Below are 25604 nucleotides of genomic sequence, written 5' to 3'. Positions count from 1 at the left end.
GGGTTTCAGCAAAGGAAATTTATACTGGTCATAATGAACAAATTCTCCACTAAGAACATCTACGCTCTCGAACAGGGATCTAGATTGGCTGTGGAGTCTCTGTCCTTAGACATATCCAAAACTCACTTGGACATGGTTGTGAGCAGCCTGATCTACCTTTGAAGGTGACCCCACTGGTTACCTAGCCGGTGGTTGAACTAGACAGTTCCAGAGGTCCATTCCAACCTGAATTGTTCCCAGTTCCTGTGTAGCTAGTGACTTGTTAAACCACCGATTTGTACCAGACTGCAGTTAAATTTGAATTACAAGAATAAACCTAGAGCTATGTAGAAACACAGGGTGACTCACTCGTCATACAGGAAATCGGTGGCAGAGAAGACACTCTCCAGGGTCTTAGGAAAACGCTCTTCTCTAGGTGGAAAATGAAGAGCATTAAAACACAGTTTCCGAGCAGTTTTTGGCCTGCATCTGCCCTGGCTAAAAGGTGTTTTTAGCTTCCTCTTCGCAGCATGTCAGTGGGAAGAGCACGGAGCAGCTCTGCACAGAAGAGAAGGGTGGAGCCAAGCTCCCTCCGATCCAAGCGTTTGTGGGCAGGCTGAGCTGACAAGCCCTGGGCACTGATTAGGAGCCACAGGCAGCATCTGGGAGTCCTCCAGCCCCTGGAAATGATACATGAAAACCCACTGGCATATGGAACAAGTAGGAAAACTTGTTCCTTCTACCTGGGCAGCTGCCGACAGGCGCCTCGGTGTAATTTAGCGTCCAGTGTGTGGTGGTGAGCAAAGCAGGAGGAGAGACTTCCCACGGTCCCACCCCCAGCTGGACTCTGCCCTCCCCTCCCTGCGCTCTCCCACAGCCTCCGCTCCCGCCTTGGAGCCCCGTTTGACACCGCGCACGCCGGAGGCTCCTGGATGAGCGGGGATCCCCGCAGGGGTGGCGCGGCCCCCCGTCCTGCCCGACGCCCGACGCCTCTCCGTGAGCGCCACGCTGGATCATGCAGTGCTTCCGAAGGCAGCCCAAGCGCAGCGTGTCCCAGGAAAACATCCTACGGGAGCAGAGCCGTAGAGTGGCCGCGTTAAACGGCATCAGGCTGGGTAAGGGACAAGTTGGTCAGCTCCTCGGCACTTCCAGATGCTGGCAGCCGCTTCATTTCTGCCTCTTTTCTCTGTGCAGAGGCAGTGCCCCACCCTAAAGGCAACTCCAAGGTTATTTTTAAACTCCTGAGGTTTCTTTTACTTTCCTTTGCCTGTAACCACCTGCCAGATGTGTAAACCACTTCTGTTGAGACATCAAAGAAAGTGGGTCCTCTTCGGCAAAGGGTCGGTTTCCAAATCTCTTGCTGGGCTTTCTGAACTGTTACTGATTGAGGGTGTTTGGGGAAGGCAGTGCCCTTTTCCTGCCTGATTTTACAACTTCTCCGTGCTACATTGCCAGTTACTGTAAGAGCTCAAGGAACCAGTCAGAAGTTTGCATTCATCAGATGTAAAGAAAGAGGAAACCCAGGGCGTTTCATAAGTTCTGTGTTTGGCTATGAACTCATTGCTGGTTCCTGCTCTCAGGAGAGACAGCCCAAGTGGATGCGAGTTCTGTGATTCTGTGGCTTACAGAGGGCAGGTGGAAATGGAAAATCGCCATTTACCCGCCCGATTTCTTTGGATTTTATCAGAAAGGCTTTCTGCCCTTTTAAACTGGCAAACCTGAGTTCTGTCTGGTCTTAAACCAGGTGGGAGAGGGAGAGCAGGCAGGAGGAGGCTTGTTTTATAGCAGTTGTAATTATCGTGTTTATATCAGATCAGCAGATTTGTGAGTGAGCAATGCAGAAATATGGGTTATCACTGCCTTCTATAGACATCATTCTAACTTAGTGAACTCAAAGCCTGGCTTCTACCATGACAGCTATTTTTTTATTGTGTTTCCTGCTTGCTGTAGACTCGAGATGGCTAATACAAAGGTTAACGTATTTGATATCTTAGTGCCTAAGGCTTCATAGTGCAGTATATTAACTTCATAGTTATTGCAGTGCTGTGTGTGCTTGAGGTGCTCCTACCTTTGCCAAACATGATTTTTGCTCTCAACATTACTGCACACTAAATATAGTCTGTTTAGAAAGTGTGTGATTGGTATTTTGCGAGGAAGGGGGTCTGACCCTTGAAACGCACTCTGCGATTTTGCATGCCAAGTATGTATTTGGTATTTCACAGAGGATGCTAAGCAAGACACAGTCTGCCACATGTTTCAGGCAGGATTTGAACAGCTATGTCAGTGTGGTTATTGTGCTTCTCATGACTAGTATTATTATATAGTTGGAAACCAATATCCTCATCCTGCTGCACAGTGTTTTTTAGTTTTTAAATGATGTATGTGTATGATGACTCTGGTTTCTTTCATGCAAGGTTCCATTGCTGTGAGATGGAGCTCTGGACTGCAAGCCTCCTCAGCTCCATAGGGTTGTTAGGCAGAATTCCTCAGGAGCTGGTTCAGGCATAAAACCTGAAATGAGGTTTCTGCTGGGAAAAGGTGCTTTTTTTTCTGGAAAGCAGTTCAAATGGCCAACTGAGAGTAATGTCCCACTGGCACATCACTGATGTGTTTGTGGTTCCTGTAACAGCAGATCAGAGCATCTTCTGCTCTACCTCTGGCCTAACAAAATGCTGTTGCTTTGTAGATAGGAATAGAGAAACTAAGAGACTCACCCAGGGTCTCTTAAGGAGTCTGTAGGAGCGGTTGGACTGAGCATAGGAGGCAGGGACCTAAACACTTGCCCTCTTTCCTGGCCAGTTTAGCTGTGTGAGCTTGAATAGCTGCTAGACAGGCACAGAACGCCTGAAGCAGTCTGTGCCCACCTGGTTAAGGGGATGCCTCTCCTTCCCCTGAGTCCACTGTTGGGTGGTTCAGTCAGTACCTGGGGTCGCTACTGGCAGAGCTCTGGGTGACTGCTCTCTATCTGAAAGGCCTCCCACTTCAAAGGAATGATGGAGCTGTTAGATGATTAGCCCTCTTGCCCTTTCCTGGCCAAACCTGCTGTCTCCTAGAGGCAAGCTTGTCTCCATCCCCTTCCTGGCTTCTCTCACTGCCCTCTGACTCACTCTCCCTGACACCTTTGATCTTTGCCATGCTTTCACCATGCACCATCCCTTTTCATCTTTCCCTCCTGAGCTTGCAAAGTGCAGTGGTCTCCTTTGCCAAATCATTTAATGTGGCCTGGTCCTCAGGCACAGTGGCCAAGGATGAGTGGGACGGCTTCTCCCAACTCATAGTTAGATCTTCTGAAGAGAAAGAGGAGTTTTGACCAATACTAATGCACTGACTCAGCTGTGCCAGTGAGCAGGGTGAAGCTGAGCTCCAGCTGGTGTCTGACCTTTGTGGATCAAACCTGAAGGAGAAGACTCTTCACTTGACCACTGCCTATGCCCACCTAGATCTGCCTCTATTACATTGGTGCAGCCCTGGGCTGTCTAGGTAGCATGACATATTGTGAATGCTGCATGCAGTGTCTGTGTAGCAAAACATGCCCCAGTTAACAGGGATTTCTCATTACACATTTATGCACATAGGCACCCAAAAGAATTGATGGTTTTCCTTCTTTTCTCCTCATGTCATCCAAGGATGGCATGTCCTCCTCCTAGTTCCATAATGATGTTTTACATGGTTGGGATCTGAAGAAAGAGAAGGAATGAGCCTGGGAGCCAGAACAGAAGGACTGTAGGTGAATAGAGAGAAGGAAGAAGAACCCTGAGGAGTACCACAGAGATGTTAGTGATGTCTAAGTCTTTGCTATCTTCTCAGCACTCAGAAGATATTTGACTCAGAGAGAAAGCCTTAACACCACAACTCAGGAGACCAAGAACCTGTGAAGCTGTTGTGGTATCTGTCCTTCCTCTGGATGTTCTGGCCTCTTGGCAACTCCTGGGTATGCCTGAACCTTAACAAACCCGGGAGCATGTCCCAGATCCCCTAGCTGTGGTCAGTCTTTCGACCCTTCTGTGCTTTGCAGATGGCTTTTTTTCTTTTCCCCATGAGTTTCTTCCTGAAGTTTCTAGAGGAGGAAGCATTGAAATTCTCATCTTGGGAACCTTCAGACCAGACATGAGCTGAGAGGCCCAGGGGGTGCTGTAGCATGGGAAGACACTTAATGAGATAGCTAATAGAATGTAGAGGAAAGAGAGGCCACAGCCACCTTTTCAGGATGTCCAGCTCCCACTGTGGTACTTTCAACTCTGGATGCCTCAGCCAGGCTCAGCTCTGGTCATGGTCCTTGGTATCTGCAAAACCAATAAAGTAGTGTGAGCTGTTCACTGAGTAGACAGTGAACACCCCTAATATTTATCTCTGATGGAGATCTCAGGCTTTCTTTGGCAACCTAAAATGCTCTCTTTAGGCCAATGTATCCTAGTTACAAGCTGATGGTGCTGCTTTTTGCTGCTGTCACTGTGACCCACCCTGGTGCTCTGCTGCACCTGGCACTTCGGTTTCCTGTATGAGTTGTTAGGAGTCTGGGGATTTGGCCACTTGGATCCCATGCTGGATTTTGTTTTTCAAGCAGACCTGAAGTGATGCTTGGTAATTTATTGCTTTTCCCTGTTTAAAAAACAACAATTCAAGGCAGCTGTGTCTTCCAGGAAGAACAAACCCAGTGTCACAGGGGAATGGCACACTGCAATATAAATGTTATTGCATATATCAGTTAACTTGGATTTCTGCTTTGTGACATCCTGCGTTATGTTTACGCAGCATTGGGAAATTTCCCATGATGTGAGTGTCAGGTGGCTGCAAGTAGCCAAGTGGTTATCTGCATTGTCAAGATTTAGCAAAATTCCCATTGAGTTGGACTGTACTTGGTCAGTACTACAGAGTTAAATGCTGTTTCACCAGCTTTGAACCAGCCCTTCCTGCAATGTCAGAGAGATGCAAGGTACCTATTACAGAAAGCCCAGGATGTGTTTTTCATGTTTCATGCTCTCACCCTCCCCAGCCCACACACTCCAGATCTGTAATTAATGGTTGGTTTGAGGGACAGATTCTCCAAGATGTTTAGGTATGTGGAAGTCATATACTGCTGAGACATTCAAAACCATGTAGAGCACCAAATCTGTGTTTTCAAAGTCTCAGTAGATGCCTATTGTCCCTTTAGATGTCTGAGTGCCCTCCTGAATCCGGACTAAGATGTGAAATCTGAACGTCCTGGAACCAGAAGTTCTTGTTATTATTACATGGCATTGTGGTGGCCTAGTAGGGTAAGAAAGATAAAGGTCCTCTTGGATACTAGCTGGGCAATGAGGAGAGCATGGTTGCTACCTTATTGCTACTTGTTGATGTGATGCTGCCTGTCACTAAACTTCTGTTTATGTCCTAAGCTTCATGATGCTGATCTTCAAAATTCCCGTGTGGATAGGAGGGGACTGCTTGCCAGAGAAGGAACAGAGTTATCTCTGTGTATTCCTGTTTCCACAAAGGAAACTTGTTGAAGAATAGATTTGAAATCACTTGAAAGTTCTTGACAGTACTCCAATTAAAGTTATACAACTTTCTTTCCTCTGCTTTTACTGCTGTGTTGTTGGTTTTGTTGTAGTTTTCGCATCCTAACATTAGACTATATTTGCTGAGGAGAAGATACTATATGTTTGTAAACTTCCTGAGAATTATAGTACAAAAGTCTTTGGACTCAATCTAAGAAATCTACAAGATTCCAGTCTCTTTTGTGAGCATAATAGTGTGGCCTGGCAGATTTCTGGGTCTCTCTGCTCTGCTGTCTTCCCCAAACGTGGCTGTATTGCACGTGTCTGTGATTAGTGTCCTGTGGAAGGGATGACCCTATGAGCTTCATTTCTTGAGTTGACTCTTACAACATCACCAGTACTGTTTCTCCACAGGCCTGAAAGATGACAAGGATCTGAAGTTTCTCCTGAAAGGCAGCCAGCTGCTAAAAGTGAAGTCAGGCTCTTGGAGAAAGGAGCGGTTTTATAAGCTCCAGGAAGACTGCAAAACCATATGGCAGGAATCAAAGAAGATGCTGAGGTCTCCGGAGTCACAGATCTGTAAGTAAAGTTTGCTTCATCATAGGCATGGGGGGCACTGTGGGTCAGAGGTGCTTGGGGTGAAACAGGACCATTATGCTTGCAGCATGGAGGTAAGGCTTGGATCAGTGAGACCAGATCCTTCATACCTCCTGTAACACACAAACTAAGTGATGCTGTCAGCTCCGGAGACAGCTGGGAGGAATCTACCATGTCAGGAATGGCCACATTTCCCAAGTTCATGAGCTACTGCTTAAAATCATTGTGGGGTGGGCTGTGCTGGTCTCAGCAGCCCTGCTTGGCTAGTTTCCTCCCCAGAGCAAGAGTTCAGGTTACTCATGTGTCCAGGCCCTAGTGCTTGGTCTGAGACATGGCTTGAACATCTGCGGTGTGGTATGGTGTGCTTGGGCTGTTGTTATGGGCTCTACCAGGACACTTATTTTCTGCCTGTATCCTTTGGGAAAGCTGGCCTTTAAGCCTCACAAGGGGACAGAGGTGTAGAGATCCAAAGGCTATCAGGAGATATCTCTGGAAAGGAAAACCTCATCCTTATCTTGGAAACTCAGAACCTGCCCTATTGTAAAAAGTCCAGATATGACAGTCACCATTATATGAACATGGGGAAAACCATTTTGTGCCAGCATCACCCACCTTGGGGCCATAATTGGGACCAAGAACCCAACTGTGCAGTCAAAATGGGATCAGGCAGGGTATATATCTCTTTATATCCGTTTTTTCTTCTCATTTGGTATTTTTCTGACATATCTCCCTATCACTAATCATCACAGTCTTGTAAAGCCACGCGGTAAATTAATAATGTGGAATATATTTTATGGCATGTTGAAATGTAGAACACGCTGCCTGTGTTATTGACACATTTTTTTTGGTAACAAACACAATTAATTAAATGAAGGGTGGGTCTTCCAAATTACTCCCCTCCCACAAGCAGTGATAAGATTTTCCGTAGGAGGAGTAAGATAGTAGGGCAAAAAATGGTTGGTTTATAACTCTGGTGGCCACACTCCTCTCACATGATCTTGGGCACCTCATTTAATCTCTTTGTCTATCCTTCTCCACATATTTCCTTTCTCTTCCTCTATCTAGCTGTAAAAGGCTTTGGATTGGGGGTTGTCCCTTATTGTGTATTTGCATACCCAGCATGGCAGGGTCCTGAGCTCAGCTGGGCTGTTGAGGTACTAGTGCAATAACTCATGAGAACAACAACAAACGCAGAGGCGTTAGTGAATGTTTGCTCCCTAGGAATGCCTGCTCTATTGAGCTCTGTCCCATATAAAAGCAAAGTCCTTTCCTAGATAATATCTTGCTATAAAACAAAAACGGATGTGAGTGGAGAAGAATGACTTTCAGAGATTTCTTTCCTGTGCTCAGGGCCAGCAGTTTCCAAATTATGGGTGCTAAGATCCAGCGACAGTCCTGACCTCACCTAGTCCTCTGAAGTAAATGGAAGAGGGTCCTTGTGTTGTAGCTCCAGGGATCTTGATGTCTGCTTGGAGAACTACTGGTCAAAGCCATTGCCTCTGTCACTGGGGCAGTGGCATGGAGAGCTGGCACAACTGTAAATTTTTTATATACTGAGCTGCAATAAGAGCCCTGCAGTGAGATCAGATCCTTTGAGCTGGGTGTTGTGTACAGGCTGGGAGTGTGTCTGTGTGGGTGTGGATTTACAACACTCAAGACACACTTTGCTAACTGGGCACAACCAGTGTTGCCACACTGCTGGAGATATAGTGTCACTGCAGGAAGAAGAACTTGCTGTGCCCTAGGAGTGTCTTCAGTGCAAAGTGAAGATGGGGTAATGTTGCCTACTGATTCACAGCCATGTGTATGCTCCATAATGCCTCCATGCATGCATACCTTTCCCCAGAGGAAGATTCTCTTCTTTGTCATCAGGATAGCAGGAAGGGAGACAAGGCAGTTGAGGCAGAGCTTGTTCTTGCTGCTCTGAAAAAGCAAGCTCTGGAAGGGCTCTGGCCAGGCTGGCTTTGCACCCCTACACCCAGCTGGCTGTGGGAGCATTCCTGGTGGCTGGGTTGACCTACCAAGCATGCTGTGGTAGGCTGTCCTCCACACACTCCTGGGAGGATGTGAAGCTATGTCAGCAGTCATGGCACAAGCTTTTGGGAGGGTTGGAGGGCCACTTCGGGGCAGCTTTCAAAAGGTGCTGTGGATACATCTGAACCTGGAAGTCAACAAGAGAGATGAGTACTGGACTGACACCTGCCCTGTCCCTAGCCATAACCCCAAGGATGTCTGTTTTGCCATTCCTTCTATTCCCAAGTTTTCAGAGTGACTGCTGGTTTTGAGTTTCTTTTTTGAGCTTTTAACTTCACTAGGCTGCTTTGGGTTTAGGCATAGAGAGGATTACCCCTGGTTAGTGTTGTGTCCTCTGACGGGCTCTATTACTATGGCTGCCTTCTCCTTTGGTCTAGTGTGTGAAGGTGGTCAAATCAGAGGAAGAGTGCAGGGTCATGATTTGATACTCAATATCAGGGATTTCAAGGCGAGTCTCTCTAGAGGGTCACCCTTCTTGTAACAGACAGTAACTTTGTGCTCCAGTACAAAGCCTTTCTAAAACTGCAGATAAGCTGCCTTTTTGAGGAAGGAAAAAGAATGAGCAGAATGGAAACTGGGATGTTTTAGCAGCAGGTCTAATCTTATCTGCAGCATTGCTAACAGCAAGCAGATGGAGGCACCTCAGAGGAGCAAAGTCTGGGTAGGGTAAGGGTTATGTTTTTGTTTGGACAGTTTCCTGTTATTCCTGTTACTGTTCTTATAATCATGCAGAAAAGCTATTTGTAAACCATTGTGTGGTGGTGTCTAGTAGATAAAAACTGGGGACCGCCAAAGTTAGACAGAAGAATCTCAGATGCTTGAAGTTAAAAAACCCCAACATACCAGGGTTGTCACAGGCATAGATGTTGTCTGGGTTGGATACATGGGGTGCAACCAGTTCCTCCCTCTGTTGTCTTTGTTTTAAACAACTGGAAATTTAGATTGGATGCTGTCCTCATAGCTGTATTACCCACAGGGTTTTTGGGGGGATAGGCTGCCATTTCAAAATGGTTTCTGTGCATCTAGAACACAATCCATTTTTTCCTTATTATCCAGTATGTTCCATTTAGGCCCAAGCATCTTAAGTGGTCAGTTTTCCAACAAACATGTTGTGCTCTATGTGCACTCTCTGGTTGGCTCCAGAAACATAGAGAAGAAACATAGGAGTGCTGAGCATGAAGGGCAGCACAAAAGCACCTTTAAAAATCCATTTTTAACCATAGCCTGCTACATCCTGTGTCTAAGCTGCGTATCAGGCCCATAAAGGCCAGCTGCTCTCTGTTATCTGAAATTATCTTCCTATGGTGGGGTTACAGTGTTGGTGGATAAAGGAAGAGCAACTGATGTCACCTACCAGGACTTGTGGAAAGCATATGACACTGTCCCACATGACATCCTTGTCTCTAAATTAGAGAGGCATGGATTTGATGGATAGACCACTCTGTGGATGAAGAAGTGGCTGGATGGTCTCCCTCAAAGAGCTGTGGTCAATGGCTCGATGTTCAAGTGGAAAGCAGTGACATTCCTTAGGGGTTGGTGTTGGGACTGGCTTTGTTTAACATCTTTGTTGGTGACATGGACAGTGGGATTGAGTGCACCCTCAGCAAGTTTACTGAGACACCAAGCAGTGTGGTGCAGTCAACAGTCTGGAGGGAAGGGATGGGACATCCAGAGAGACCTGGACAGGCTGGAGAGGTGGGTCTGTGCAAACCTCATGAAGTTCAATAAGGCCAAGTGCAAAATTCTGCACATGGGTCAGGGTGATCCCAAACACAAATACAAGCTGTGCTATGAGTGCACTGAGAGCAGCCCTGCGGAGAAGCGCTTGGGGATATTAGTGGATGGAAAATTGACTGTGAGCCAGCAATGTGCACTGACAGCCCAGAAAGCCAGCCATGTCTTGGCTTGCATCAAGAGAAGTGTGGCCAGCAGGTTGAGGGAGGTGATTCTCCCCCTCTACTCTGCTCTCCTGAGACCCCACCTGGAGTTCTGTGTCCAGCTCTGGGGCTCCCAACATCAGAAGGACATGGACCTGCTCGAACAGGTCCAGAGGAGGCCACAAAGATGATTGGAGGCTGGAGCAACACACCTGTGAGGACAGGCTGAGAGAGTTGGGGTTGTTCAGCCTGGAGAAGAGAAGGCTGCGGGGAGACCTTATAGCGGCCTTCCAGTACTTAAAGGGGGCTGCATGAAAGCTGGGCAGGGACTCTTTGTCAGGGAGTGTGGTGATAGGATGAGGGGTAATGGCTTTAAACTGGAAGAGGGTAGATTTAGATTAGATGTAAGGAAGAAATTCTTTACTGTGAGGGTGGTGAGGCCCTGGAGCAGGTTGCCCAGAGAGGCTGTGGCTGCCCCCTCCCTGGCAGTGTTCAAGGCCAGGTTGGACGGGGCTTTGAGCAACCTGGTCTAGTGGAAGGTGTCCCTGCCCATGGCAGGGGGGTTGGAACTAGATGAATCATAGACCCAAACCAGTCTATGATTCTGTGAAATATTTTGTAGAGCCATGGTCAGGGTGGATGGTTCTTTGGCCCATGAGGCTTTTACACATGGGACAGCTTTCTCCCTCGGCTGAGAAAACAGGGTTCAATTGGTAGGATTGACAATTTCTGGGGAAAAGAAAAGGTTTTTGCAAGGGAACTGGTAAAAAGTTCCATAGCCAATTCACTCCTGAGTGTCACTATGGTGGGAGGGAGGAAAGCCAAAGAGGGCAGATGGACTGTTGTTGAAAGAGCAGCAACCTGTCAGTAACAGTCTTGTTTAGCTGTGGTCAAATATCAGGTCTCATCTATGTGAAAAAAAGAGCAAAAAGGCATGTGCTGTTTTCAGTGAAATCGATTTTTCAAAGTCTTTTCTTAAACCAGCTGAAATCCCTAGCATGAGCTCACTTAAGCCAGACTCAATCCCTTTAAAAACTCTCTGAACTTGGGGATTTGTAGGGATGGTTGAAAACTTTCCAGTGAAACATCCTTTTGGGTGTTTGGTGGAGAAACAGAATGTTCAAAGTCAGGAGGAGAAGACTGAATGAGTCATTCAGATTTAGGGGTGCTACAGTGGAGCCCCAGAGAAACTGGTGCTTTGCTACCTCCTGTACCCTTTCTCACAGGAGGCTCAGGAAGATGACGTTTCCCATAACAGCCATGAGTGAGCTTCACACACTGCACCAAGGATGACTCACTGGGGGTGTGTCATTGAGTCACAAACTGCGTAGTCAGGAAAGAAGTTTAGGAGTTTTGGCTGAAATATTTAAATTTCTGACCAAAATCTTAAAAACTACTGTCGTTGGTGTTTTTTTCTGTGTTTTGGTTAAAATAATCAGTTTTGGGAGCAGTTTACAGAGGTGAGCTGAATTCAGTTGCACAACTGAATGTTGCAAGTGATGATTGTTTTATTTTTTAGTAATGAAATGGGTATTTTGATCTAGTAATTAATTATGCTCACTATTAAAAATGCATGGAAATTTTTTACAGTTCCTCTGACTTCTAACCCAATTATAGGGTAATTTTGCATGGCTTAAACATAGTACAAAAGCTTTATGATTATAGTCTACTACCAGTGTTCAGCATAAAACTTTTTCCTTCATTTTTGTGTTCCTGTGAAGCTTAGGAACACCATTAAAATGCCATGTGATGAACATACCATGCTGTTTTTGTAGAAGAATGAACAATTTTTTCTATTGAATTAATACCCTGAACTTACTTGCAGAAAAACAGAAAGAATAAGATGTGCTTGCTGAAGTCAAGAAGTGAAATCTTTAATTGTTCCTGATAAGTGCCTAAAGTCAACAGAAACTCTCTGCAACCTATATACACACAGTGGGCAGTTGACTGCACCAACACCTTCCTTCTGGAGCTGGTTAGGCAGTTTCATTAGGAGTCATTGCTTCACAGTCAGACATGTATTTGTCCCTGGAAAAAATATTTGCTGATGTGAATGTGTTATGCAAGGCGGCTGTCAGCTGTGAAAACAAAACCGTCTGTCTGTGGGTCTCATTAGTTTTTATCAAAATCACTCAACCCATAAAACAAGTCATTTCAAATGCAGAGCTGCTTGAGTTTTTCGATTTAATTTTGAATCAGACCACTGCATGCGTTACTGGGACAGTTTTCATCACAGGCAGTGTGCTGACAAATATTGACCTTATTCTCCATAGCATATGTTAAATGCAAAGTGTTGAGAGCCTTATATCCAAATTTAGCAGCACTGTAATGGTAGGAGAAGTAGGAACTAGTTGCAAAAATAGTTTGCAGGGTCCTGGTCGTGATGTGTGGAAGGAATGTACGTAGAGATCACTCTATTTACATCAACACCCCAAGCTGTGATGGGTAGACAGAAAGATTGGATGAAGACCTTCTGTTAAAAGGCATTTCCAAACAACCTGTAAAATTACATGTGCATTATATCACTGGTTGTCAGCTGGTGACACACACCAGCAATGAGGGCAGACTGCTGTGCAGCGGATCTCAAGTTAAAACAACGCGCTGAGCAAGTTGGTGGAGGGGGAAAGGAGAAGAGAATGGATGAGGAATCACCAGGTGGAACCTGCAGTAATTCATGCACAGGAAGATGAGAGAGCAGTGTGGTCAGGGCTAAGAAGGCACAGCACAGTGGGGCTCATGCTAAACCCACGCTTGAATCATCGATGTTAAAGCATCCCTTAGTGATGAGGGTGATGGATAGCCTTTGGTGTTCCTATCCAGGGAGCTGACAGCACTCCAGCTCCTGATGATTACGAAGGTCCCGATCCCAACTGTGTTTGTCCATTAGCATCAGCCACCTATGGTGAAACTGAAATCAACTAAACTGTTTTTTCTGGGGTGAAACCAAAGAGAAAAGCAGCATGCAGAGCCAGTTTGCCCCATGTGCTCAGTGTGTTGTGAAATCCATGCAGTCTCGCTGCAGCCATCCTGGCTAGCAGGGCAGTCTGGGGTCAGGTAGCAGCTTTCATCTGTTCTTGACAAGATGCTAAGCCAGCCTGGATGAACTGCATCTGGTGAAGGTCTGATCTCTCTGCAGACATGCAGTATTGTGTGCAAAGACAGTGAAAGCTATTAACAGCTGAGTACATTTCTCATCTGCATTTTCTGACAGTAAACAGAAGTGACTTACTGAGACAATTAGAGCGGGATGGAGTAATTCAATGTGACTGAATGCCTCGTTGCAGAGATCACTTGTTAATGACAGGGGGGATAGGATAAGGAGAGGAAAAGATCTGAGGAGTATTTCCCCCAGACTGAAAAAGCTGCCCCCCTCCCCTCATGAGTAACCAGACTTAGGTCAAGTTCAGCTGTTTTGGCAGTGCCTCCAAGTGTCTAGACATTGACCCTCCTCTCCCTCTTTACCAGCAAAGGCACAAGGAAGTAGAAACACCTTTTATTCCTTGTCTTCCACATGCTCAGTGATTTGCAGGAGATGTGGGTTCAGTTCCTCCTGTAAAGTTCTTGAGAAATTATCTCCTCTCTTAGGGCTGCCTGTCAGATTGCTCTCTGACTCTGTTCCTCCTTTCCCTGTATTCTTTAGGATTACCAAAGTGTTTTACTCTCCATACTCCCAGCACAGTCCAGACATTTCACCTGAGGAGCAGTGACTGGAGAAGAGATGGAGAGGACAGTGATGAGGGCTCATCTCTCAGACAAGTGCTCTCTGATCATTAGGCACCTTGTCAGGATTGTCCTTCTGGCTCCTCAACACTTGTATTTTTGGCTGCCCAATGGCTTATAGTGCATACATGGGACTCAGACGCACTCCTGACCTGAAAGCTCTGGGGTTACAGCTTTTAGGATGATGGGGAGGTCAAATTTGTGTCCCTCGTCCTACTGCTTTCTGCAGGAATGGTTCTCGCACAGTGGCCGTCCTCTCTCCACATGCACATAGAGCTGAAATCCTTGCACTGGGATGTGTTTGCAGGCACCTTGTGGGGTGTGGTCAGGCCAGACCAGGTTCTGCTGGAGGCAGGTGGGGACCCTTTTATGCAGGGGCCACTTGAAGGAAAAAAATGACTTCTGGGCTATGGGGGAGCTTTTGGGTCAGGCAGAGGCACAAGTGAGTCTCTGCACCTGCTCAGCAAGGTTTTGTGGGTCACTGTTTTGGACTTGGATACTTGCAGACTCTAAGTCTGGTTACAAGCACATCAGTGTGAATCACAGCTTTTGTTTTCCTTTGAGAGGTGTTCCTCTTCCTTCTGTGTGAGATGAGCTTGCAAGTGTAGCAGCAAACTCCTTGAAAGCCATGAAGAAAGAAATCGAAATAAGAGACACCCCAATGATACATTTTGGTTGCTTGAAAACATCATGGCTGTCAAAGCTGACCTCCTGCATCCTGCAGGCCTGACTCACACCTGCCTGCTAGTGTCATGGATGAAACAGGAGAAGGGCACTGGGTTGAGAATTAGCAAGGGGGGAGGGGAGCACAAGGGCAGTATTCAGTGATGAAAATTGAAAGGAGGATTAAAAAAAAGGTTCTCAACATCTCCCTGAGACTAGTTCAGACAGGAATAATTTCACTGGTTCCAGGGAACCCTGCTGTATGTCCATGTCAGTGGGGAGCCTTTGGCTGTGGCACAGGCCAAGCAGCATCTGCAGTAGCCAGGAAGGCTGATGAGGTTGTAACCTGTTCGACTGGATGTCTGGAGGCCAGGAAGGACTCAAGATTTCTTGTGTTGTGCTTCATGTTTTGGGCTTTACACAAACCAACTCTTCAGCAGGCATAAACACTCAGAAGTAAATGCAAACTTTCCAGATTCTCTTCTGTTTGTGGTTGCCTCCCTGCTGTGGTGTGATGGGGAAGGAGCAGGGAGGTTGCAGGGATATATGATTGATGGATATTTTCTATAAGTGTTCCTCTGCTGTGAAACGTCTCTGCCCCCCACTTATTTCTGATTTCTCCTTGCATATAGCTCATCTGAGCACACAGTTAGTTTGGGACTGCTAATACAGTACACTTGCTATCTGGGAGCAGCTGATAATCTACTCATGTTGGGTTAAGATTTTCCAGAAAAGAGATAACATTTGCAGATGGCTTGGGCCGACTCCTTTGGCTTCAGCTTTTTTATTGATAGATGAAAGCAGTACACATGACCAAGCTATGGAAAGCTTTAAAAGGTGCCCTTCCTTACCCTGCTTTTTTAACAGTTCCTGCCATTGATAGTTTCCTTGTCTCTTGCATAACTACAGTAGACACCAATCCTTGTACCTTCCTTGTACCTTTTCTGCATCAAGGAGCTCTGTGCCCTCTATCATCATACCTCAGAGGTCAGTGCAGCCCTTCCAGATGCAGGTTTTCAATCTTTTTTTCCTCCCACACAAGTCTCTTTTCCAGTGGATTTACTTTGCCAGGTAATGGTTTCCAAAGAATCCATTCTAAATTTCCAATATTTAACATCAGATTTTCTAGTCTTGGAAACACTAGGTCGTTGCCAACCCAAAGTTTAGGGATTGATTACACAAGCAGACTAGCTAGCCAGTCTGAAGGGACAATAACTCTTATAAGCCAAGCAGTGGTAAGCAGTTGGCAGGTGATGAGGAACAACAGGATGATCCTTCCACTTCCACTGCCATAACCAGAAGAGACCGGAAGTGGAGGAGAATCACCTACTTATCACCTACTTTCTGGTCAAGGGTTTACTTGGGTTGAGGGTGTGATTTATCATACCGTAAAGTTTTTGTCTAAATAGGACAGAATATTTGTGTTCCAAAACCTTTTTTTTTTTCTCCTCACTGGCTCTAAAAGAAGCCTAACTTAACTTTAGACTGCTTGACCGAACTGAATCCATCCAAACATGGTAGCATCCTTTATATTAAGGGTGTAGTTCTACCCAGGGCACAGTCACTAGCATTTGCCCAATGTCAACAGCAAAGCTCTCCATTAACAACTCAGATGCAAGGGAATTGCAACCCTTTTCTTTCAAGGATAGTTTTAGTACTCAAAACCTTAAACTTTCACTCTGTGTTAAATTGGCCAGATAATGTAATTCCATAGCATCCCATCTCAACCCAACCTTTTCCTCCCCTCCCCTCTGGCTGATCAACTGGTGGCCTTTATGAAGTGATAATAAAAGACCACACAAAGATGATATCTCATAATTGTCAGGGAGGAGCTTTGCCAGCTCCAGGAAGGTCCTCATGATATGTTCTTGTACAGGAACCAAACCAGCAAAGTGCTGTGGAAGATGTTTCACCACCCTAGCATGTGGTGAGAATTTAAAGCAGATGTTGAGTGTTGGTTTTGGAAAGTTATTGAGTTTCGAAGACTAAAGTTTTGGGTGGGTTTTAGTTTGTTGTTGTTTTTTTTTTGTTGTTTTCTTTTGTTTTTTCCCCAGGAGCTGATTCAGCTAAACAGTGGGGATGTTTTACACTTATGTGATGCTTTTCAACAAAACTCCTTCAAGATAAGCACAAATAAAATCGATCTCACACATCTGTGACACAGGAAATAATTTTTGCCTGTAATTTACATTTTGAGGTAGAGGAGAAATTAAGCTCTTTTTTTTTTTTTTTTTTTTTTTTCCAAATTCCTGTGTTTATATCTTATTTTTGGCATGTTTGTTATAGAAGATGGCTGAATATCTCTCAGGTGCGTGGCCTTTTCTATGTGTGCCCTGACATGATACTTCTAGATGTTTGCAGAATGTTAATGTCTCCCACCCAAGAAAATGGAATGAGACTTTCTCAGTTATGGACTTCAACAGTTTGCAAACATTTTTGCTATTTATTGTTTGTAGGTGCCATCTGTACTTCAGTATCAAGTTTCTCAGCAGTCAGATTGGTTAAGTTTCTGCCCTTTCCTGTCAGTCCTTTGTAGATGTTTTAAGTGGCCCATGAAAGACAAAAAGAGGCTGTGCGTACTGCTGGGGCCTTGCCTGCTTTCAGCACAGTTTGAGAGCACCTGCATGCTCTCGGGGGCAAAGTAGGGCTGTCTCTGTTACTGTTGTTTAATAACATAGTCTCTTGAATGCACTGCTTTCTGGATTGCCTTGTGTGTGCATTTTGCAAACTTGGTGTGACTTCAGGGCTTATTTCCACCAGCTGAGTGGCAGAGAGAGAAATGGGGAAGGATGGTCCTGAAAGCAGTGTTTTGCTTTCTTACAGCAAAGCGCATCAAGTCTACTCTTGACAGAGGTGAGAATGGGTGACATCAAACTGCTCTGAAGCTTTGGGTTTTGCCTCCCCAATTTGCACCAGTGTCACTGAGAAGACTATATGGGACTTTAAATTTTACCTTCTCACTTTTTTTCAAACTAAAGAATGACTACTTTGGTCCCTGGCCTCCTCTTACTGAAGTCACCTCTCATTTTCATATGAGATGATGCTCACAGGGAGACACAGTTCCACTCTCCCCACTCTCAGATGGGAACAGAGATCAAGTCAGGGATGATCCAAGGACTGGAACTATAATCTTGGCAGTGATTTGTATCTCATAAGTGTGATATCACAGTATGGCATCTAGTGCATATTCTGCTTCTTTCTTAAATAAAGAACATGGGGAAAGAGTTTTTATTTCTTGCTCTTTCTGCTCCTTTTGGTTTGAGGTCTCTTTACTACCAAAGTTTGGGGAAGGGGGGAAAGGGAAGGGAATCCTCCAGGGGTTGCAGAAAAATGAGAAGGAGCAATTGCTTAATATCCCTCACCAAGTAGAGAGAGATAAGGCTAACTGAACCCCTGCTGACAGCAGGCTCTGCTTTCTTTCCACAGTCTCCATTGAAGATATTCGGGATGTGAGGTCAGGCCATAAAACAGAAGGTATGGAAAAATACGCCAAGGATGTCCCAGAGTATCGCTGCTTTTCCATCATTTTCAAAGACCAGAGGAAAAACCTGGACCTCATTGCGAGTTCAGAGGATGATGCCAACCACTGGATCTCCGGCCTTGGGAAAATCATAGCCCACAGCAACTCCATGAACCAGAAACAGAAACTCCAGCAGTATCCTTTGCATTATAAAGTGATTAATTACAAACAAAGATGCACTTGTCTTTCTCTATGGGTGGAGGTAGTAGACTAACCCCCTTTTTTCCTATTGGCCCTGGGCACGGAGTTTTCTCTCGCACTGATTTTGTACCCCAGCAAACTCCCTGGTTTTCAATGCTTTTTTCCCCTGTTTTACAGTGATACAAGCAAGAGTGGATTCAGGCTTCACATAGCTCCTTAAGCAAAGAATTGCCTCTTTCAGGGAGCTCCAGATAAAACAATCATTATTTTTTGTATTCTTCAGAGGTCGGTTTCACTTGCATTGCAGTAAACTCCAGGACAAGCACTTCTTGGCAAGACATGAAAAACCCATACTGTTTATCATGTTTCTCAGTAATACAAGGCGAGGGAACTGATTCTCTTCTTCTGACTGCCAAATTTAGTCCAGGGTAGCTCCACTGACTTTTGTGAAATTACTACTTATTTGCCTCAGCATAGGAGGAAGTTTTGCCCTGCAAGATTTTGCAGTTGCTCTAGTGACAATGCAGACTTCAGAAAAGAAAAATAGCAGAGCAGGTAAGGAGAGTGAATTAGTTGTGAAATTGAGAGTAAGTTATGGGGTGAAATCCTGGCTCTGCTGAATTTGCAAGGAATTTTCCCTGGGGCTGCATTTTGCTCAGTAAGTTGCTTTGCAATCATAGGTCTCACATCCATATAAAAAGAGAGAATATCTCGGTGCAGTTTTTGATGGATTTTCTGCAGTCCCTCTGTGTCTGAGGCCCTGACCGTGGCATATGAACGGCATTGGCCGATTTCACCCTGATTTGACAGAGCAGCAGCAGTCATGAAATATTAAGTTCCTTTATGCTTCACAAAGATAGGCATCCAGCAATCAGAGAGGAAACCAGACAGTGTACTCAGTGAGAGAAGACTGTGTGAGCTTCATGCCTTTTTCAACATCAAAGCATCTGTGAGAGGAGGGGAGGTGTGAAATTCTCAGCTGGGAAAAATCACAAAGCTGGAGTCTGAGCCTGAGCAGGCACCAGGGACTCTTGCCCTCAGTCAAGGCTTCACTCCATGTGCGCTCCCTGCTGGGTAATAATGTACTGATGGTGAAGGAGATGGCACATAAATGCTGAGCTTTCATCAGGCTTTACTCTTCTGCAGATTCTCTGAAGTCTAATAAGCACTTGCACAACCATAGTGCTGTTCATTTAAAGGAATCAGACTCCATTAGTTCTGATATACATGGGATGCTGTGTTTATCATCTCCTGCACTATGAGTGGTTTTCTGGAAGGTTTTTCAAGCTCTAGGCTGTAAGGTCATTCCTCAGCTGCATCAGCAGTCATGTGTTCACAGTGGTAGGGAGCAGTCCCTAGACAAGTTGAAATCTTGAAACTTTGGTGCTGTTGGAAATGTTGCACCCTGACAGTTTTCTTGTTAAATGTGAAGGCTGCCCCCACCCCACAGTGTGTGGGGAAAATCTGGGCTACAGAAAGTTGTCCCTGGAGTGTGTCAAATTGAATATATTGCTGAAAAACTTCCCCGTAAGAAGAGATGAGATTGCTAAGGGGAGAAAAATAACAATGACATTTGGAAGGAAAGCAAGCTGTAAATTTCCAGTGTGGAAAAGTGCCTCTTTGTCTTTGGAAAGCAGAATTGAAGCTAAATAGGGTGGGTAGGCAAGCTGTATTTCTGGAAGAGTAATTACTGTGCAGTGCTAGCTTCCAATCTGGGATTGTCTCAGGCCGTTTAACGTAACCTGGAATTATAGAACAGCATGATTTCTCATTTGAAATTTGATGATGTTTAATTAAAGCCTGGGATTTTAAATTTAGTCTGCCTTCACTGGGTTTGCTTGGCAACGTGGGCTTACTCAGATCTTCCTTAAACCTCAGAAGTGTTCTCCGCATCTGTGAGCACAGAAGGGGAAGAGTCAGTAGATGAGGAGAAGTGATGGGTCCCCCTGTTTGTCCCCTGTGACTGGAGAATTGCCTTGCAGTGTATCTTTTCCAGCCTCCAAAACGTTGCAAAGAAAGTAAGGAATGAGAAAGATTTTGAAAAAAGTACTGAAAGCAAAAAACTCGCTAGTTTCAGCTGGGCTTTATTCAGTTTCTAAGATGATGGAGTTGCCTGTGGTAGGAAGGGACTCGATTTAGTGTCTTATGTGTCCTTTCCAGTCCTATATTCCTACAAAGATAAAACTACCACATGCTTGATGAGTACTTCTGATGTTCTTATACATACAGTATTGTTTTATGAAGCCTCAGATTCAACCCTGCAACAAGCTGGCATAAGTTATTTAGCAAATACTGCAAGTATGTGTGCAGGGAATACTTTAGACCAGAAAATGCAGGGGACTTTTCATTTGAGTAGTGTGGCACCGTCTCCTTCAATTCTGGATTTATGTATGAGCTTTTCTTCTGGTTGGAAATCACTTACCAGAAGCTTTGCAGCATTTCTGTTCAGAGTACAGTCATGGGATATCTGCCAGATAGTTTCAGTCATCCCTCTTTGGTTTCTAATAGAAAGCTGGTAACCCTCTAGCTGGCAGGTCCTTTAAAAACAAGAGGCAAGAAGCAGGCTCTCTCCAGATGTATACGGGAATGGGAACAGCTTTTTCCCAGCCCACCCAGGCCCACATAGGTGCATAAGGTCAAAGGAAGACCCACAACCAGGGCTGCAAAATGGTGTTTCGATCAGATGAGAATCATTTCAGTTGAAGTGCTTAGTTCATGCAGCTCCTCTAAGATCTCTCAAACCTGAAGGCATGAGGAGATTGGGTGTTTTGGGCACTGAACACTGCTGTTCGCTGAAACAACAAGCTGAGGTCCTAGTTGTCTGCAGTCCCCTTTTTCTCTCTTTGCTCCTTGCCCTTGCACCGAGAGGGCCCACTATGTGCCTATGCTTTTCATGGGCTCTCTGATTTCCCTCTTACATTGTTCAGCCTCCCTGGAAGGGGTGTAACAGGAAAACATCCTCCATTTGCAGTCAGGACTCAGGCATATTCTTTTGCACATGCGTTTACTGCCCACATATTGCCTTTCAGAGTGACGTTAGATATTTGCATGACCTCTGGGTGCTCATGATCAGTGGAAATGACTGCAGACTTTTAAATAAAGGTGGTTTTTTGCAGTGGTTAGAGCAGATTGGGCATTTTTTAAAATATTTATTTTTAGAATGAGTTTGGAGCAATACTTCCTATGCAAGACATGGAAGGTTAAATTTAGGGAGACCAAATTGTTACTTTGATCATTTTTCTAATGAAAAATAGAAGGTTTTTTCTGGATGACCTTCTTATTTAACAGTAAAGCAAATTAGAGAGAGTCAATTCCATGATGCAAAAAGCATGGGTTTTTATGTTGTTTAAAACTGCAAGGTATCTCAACTGTCTAACATTATTTTCCCAAGAGACTGAAAGAACATGGGAGACCCAGTTCAAATTAACTGGCATCACGTTAAGAAGCGTATTTTTTGTAGTAATTACTCCAGATCCATCACAAACCAAGATCTTACGAACTATTATTACAGGATGATACAGTAATAGATACTGTGCATTTCACAAGGGGAAGCCAAGACCTGCAAAGTTGGGTTTGATTCTGCTTACAACAGAGTTCTTAAGACATATAGGTAGAAATCTGTAAATAAATATGGAAGATGAAGGTGAGTCAAAAAATTAATAGTAATGCTTCTTTTGGAGGATCTCTGTTCAGTGTTCACCTTGATATACTGAATATTGATCAAATCTGTAACAGTGAGTTTACCCAAGTCCACCTCAGAGCTCTTTGCATGCTTCCTCTATCCCTTTTTAACAGTCTGGAGCAGAATGCACTTTCTATCATAAAAGAGAAATCAGTCTGTTTCTGGCTATGGCCAGAAACTCCTACGGGGTAAAGACAGCTGATCCAGCCTTGCCAGATGGTGAAAAGCTTCTCCTGGGTCACGATAGCTTGTATTACAGTGCATTTTGCTTCTGCCAAAGCACCATTTTGCTCTTTTAGAGCAGAAGGTGAGGTGATGTAAACTGTTCAGTGCTGATTTACAGCAGCTGGAGAGGTGGTTCAGAGTCTTTAGAAGAGATTTCTTCCTCACCATGGGGATAGCAAAAGGGTGATATTTAGGCTAGGCACTGACCTGGAAAGATTTCCTTACATCATCCTGCAGCTGGATTCATACTTGCTTGCGGAAAGCTGATAAAAACAAAGACAACAAAATGAGCTTGAAAGAGCTCAAGAACTTCCTGAAAGAAGTGAACATTGAAGTTGATGATTATCATGCCAAGAAGATTTTCCAGGTAATGAGAGCAAGCAGATAAAGTATTTACTGTTGGCTGAGGTCAAGGTCTCCCACAGCTTTCAGCTTTGGTTGGAGACCTAAGCTAAAGTAAACTCTTAGCATCTTTTCTCATACCAAGAAAGAACTCTCGGTTTTTGGTGCTCAGCAGATTCCCTCTAACAACTAAGTTAGGCCAGCACAATGCTTTTCATTAAGGTGTCTTAAAGCCTTTCTTTACCACTGATGCCCAATTTTGCCAGATTCAGAGAAGATGAGATGCAAACATGGATAATGTGAGAAAAAAGGAAAAGCGAAGTTCAAGTGCACTTTGAGTTCCAGGTGTTTCAGGAGTTCTGCAGGCCACAACCACATGTCAGTGCCTAAGTCTGGCTGAAATTGGTTTGATTACAATTATGAACCAGATTCTCACCTTCTCAGAGAAGGAGGTGCCAAGTGACAGGTGTAAACAAAAAGAAAGTGCAAGTTAGGACCCCCCCCCCACACACACACACCTCATGATAGATATGTAATATTGCACCCAAGCCTGGACCAGTCTGGTTGATTTAATAGCCCACGGCATATTTAATCTGGTCAGGAACATACGCTTTTAAATTCTCAAGATTTGACTTGCTGTCTCTGCCTATCAGAAGATAAGAAAGGGATGAAAATTTCTCAGTTGTTAAGCTTTTGGTTTCTCTCTGAAGAAACCTTCCTGCTGAGGTGAGATAAACCATCTGGCTAATTTCCAAACTTCCATCCCGTCTGAAGCAGAATTTGAATTCATGGGTGGTCAGTTTCAGAAATGCTTTTTCTGATCAGTGGTAAACATGTGGGTGGCTTTGGGCACCAGACAGTAGTTCTCCTTCCTGTATGCAGATAACAGGCAAGATCTCACTAGAACCTTCCCTCAGAGGAGGTACAAGTTTCCTATCCTTGCTTTATGGAGGTCTTTCTCTCTCCGGTAACTCTATAAGAACTGGAGGAAGCTCATCAGCAGATAAAGAATTTCAGCTTGCAAAATCTTCCAGATGTACTACCTGCTCTGTCTGGCATATCCTATTCTTTATTCCCTGCTCAGAAAGACCCTGGAAAAAAAGCAATAAGTCTGAGATTCCTCTGACTGAGTTAGATGTCTCCAGTGAAGACATCTACAATGAAAGTAGTCACTAACACACTTCCTTTGCAGTCTGCTTAGGTCAAGCCAATAATGGAGACTGGTTTGCAGTTCACCTCATCCTAAAGGATACATATGTCATATGAATCACTCCCTACATCTTCCAACATCGAACATCTGAAAAGACACACTTTTCTTTCAGAGGCGTAAGCTCCTCTTCATTCAATGAACCTCTTTTGCTATTGCAATAGTTACAAGGGAGCTCTAGGAGTGGAAACTTGAAGTTCAATTCTTTTTTTGCTTAAGGACTCCAAGTAATTATTAAACCTTAATTCATCCCATCTAAATGCAGGCAGATAGTCGAAGTATCCTCATTAGACATGTAATTGTTATAACTTTCCTGTATAGCCACTAGAAAGAGAGGCTCTTTGGAGGTTAATTCATCTCTCTTGTGGGCTGAATTGCCTCCAGGAAGAGCCTATCTTGCTCCTAAAGCAATTACATTTTCAGTTTGCATACTACCTAAACTTAGATGGACTTAGAGACATTACAGCATATTAAAAGGGTGATCTTTTCTGTCTTAGTGAGTTTTTCTTCATTTAGACACAAGAAGGAAGGGCAATCAATGATTCAAGAGAGAGCTACAAGGCATGTTCTCACATTATTCTTGCTTTTCATCACATAACTCTGTGTCTACATCTAGGTTTTAGACACACCCGAGTAAGACATATGCAATGCAACCAGAAACTGCAGAGCTCCTCAAATTGCTCACTTCGTTTCAACCTGAATATTCATTCTGGTGCATCAGCAAGGCTCTAACTTTTTCTGGTAGGTCAAGGTTCATTCAGGAACCATTCAAGGTTCATGATCTATACAAGTGAGGTAAAACACAGTATTCTGGGTTGAGATTTTCCTTCTAATTTGTAGCTCTTGTATCCCAAGCAGAAGGAGCTCACTCATACGGTGTATCTGCTCTCTCCTGGAAGATGTCTATGATGCCAGTACTACTGTCCTATTTCCATCACAACCTTTAATGGCCACTAATGAACAAAATTCCCAAGGCACATCAGTTATAATGCCAGTTTTCTGGAAGTAATATGTAATTTTCCCTGTTGTGTCTTAAAAAAAAGAACGTCTGTCATTCATGGCATCCCTGCTGTTGGTTTCCCTCTTTATATCCCTTTTTTAGTTGCTAAGCATCATGCTCAGCTTAGACTGTGAGATCTGCCAAAGCTACAGCACAGGATCATACAGGCATGGAAGGCAGCAAGGCAAAGACAGTTCCTGGACTGCTCAAACCTAATTTGAAGGTGTCTGTAGTACTGAACATTTCACAGATTGTCCCACCCCTGACATGAGCCCATAGCTTTTACCCAGCAGAATCTGAAGTCAGGACAAGTTGAACTTTTTGCTATCGGTTCTGCTTGTGAAATGCTGTGCATCATGATCATTTTGTTTGGTTTTATATGTGCAACATAAACTCCTAGTGAAGGACTCCAGTGGAGTGTTTGTAGGGGAATAAGTCCCTCATTATCATCTTGCTTGGGGCACTGCCAAAGCCACTGTGGCCATCACTGAGATCATTAGCAGAGTTAGGTTGAGATTAGTATGATGACTGGTTAAACTGAGACATGCATTTTGATCATAAAACTCAGGACAATAGCTCTATCTGTCATAAGAGATCAAAGACCAAAAGCAATTAAATTCCTCTGATTTGACAAGTTACCATCTGTCAGCTAAGTCATAGTAACTGACGGCGAGTTGTCCATCATGAGGGTGAAATGAAAAGCACCACAACCTCCTCTGAGTGGCTTGGAGCACACTTTCCATTCAAAGTTCAGGCCTGAAGAAGAAAGTTTTTAGGCCATGTCCTTCAGGGGTTTTGGTGTCCATGCCAAAAATGAGATTTTTCAGGTTTACCTGCAATGTAAGATGTGAGTCAGCTGTGTGAGATGAAGACATTATTGTTAAGGGTCTGTTTGCTTGCTTTAGATATTGAGAGAGAGGGAATCATCACAATAACAAGGCATTAAGTAGAAGTGCGTTAATTTCTGAAATTTGCAGGGAAAAACACTCAGAAGTGGTGTAATGTTCCCTGCCATAAGTGATTCCTCTGAGATAGGCTCTTGCTTTCCATGGCAGCATGTTTTGCTCAACCCATATTTAATGCAGAGGTTTAAAACCCAGAAATGACTGAAAAACAGTTGTTTACCTCTCCGTGAAGAAT

General features: G+C 44.4%; 1 protein-coding gene across 3 annotated transcripts in view; it reads left to right on the top strand.

The window, feature by feature from the left end:
• Window positions 1–25604, top strand: part of PLCD1 (phospholipase C delta 1) — a 57579-nt gene that overhangs the window by 8884 nt on the left and 23091 nt on the right. For 2 of the 3 annotated variants that reach the window (XM_074899848.1, XM_074899847.1), the window contains exons 1-4: window positions 672–1094; window positions 5871–6035; window positions 17774–18002; window positions 22153–22282. In XM_074899848.1, coding sequence (XP_074755949.1) covers window positions 995–1094; window positions 5871–6035; window positions 17774–18002; window positions 22153–22282 — 624 coding nt within the window. In that variant the 5' untranslated portion in view covers window positions 672–994. Of the gene's footprint in view, window positions 1–671; window positions 1095–5870; window positions 6036–17773; window positions 18003–22152; window positions 22283–25604 lie in introns of those variants that run through there. The other variant, XM_074899849.1, reaches the window with a different exon arrangement.

This window comes from Athene noctua, chromosome 2, assembly GCF_965140245.1.
Source record: "Athene noctua chromosome 2, bAthNoc1.hap1.1, whole genome shotgun sequence".
NCBI classification, from domain to species: domain Eukaryota; kingdom Metazoa; phylum Chordata; class Aves; order Strigiformes; family Strigidae; genus Athene; species Athene noctua.
Note: the sequence above shows the minus strand (reverse complement) of the source record. Positions and strands in the feature narration are given on the sequence as shown.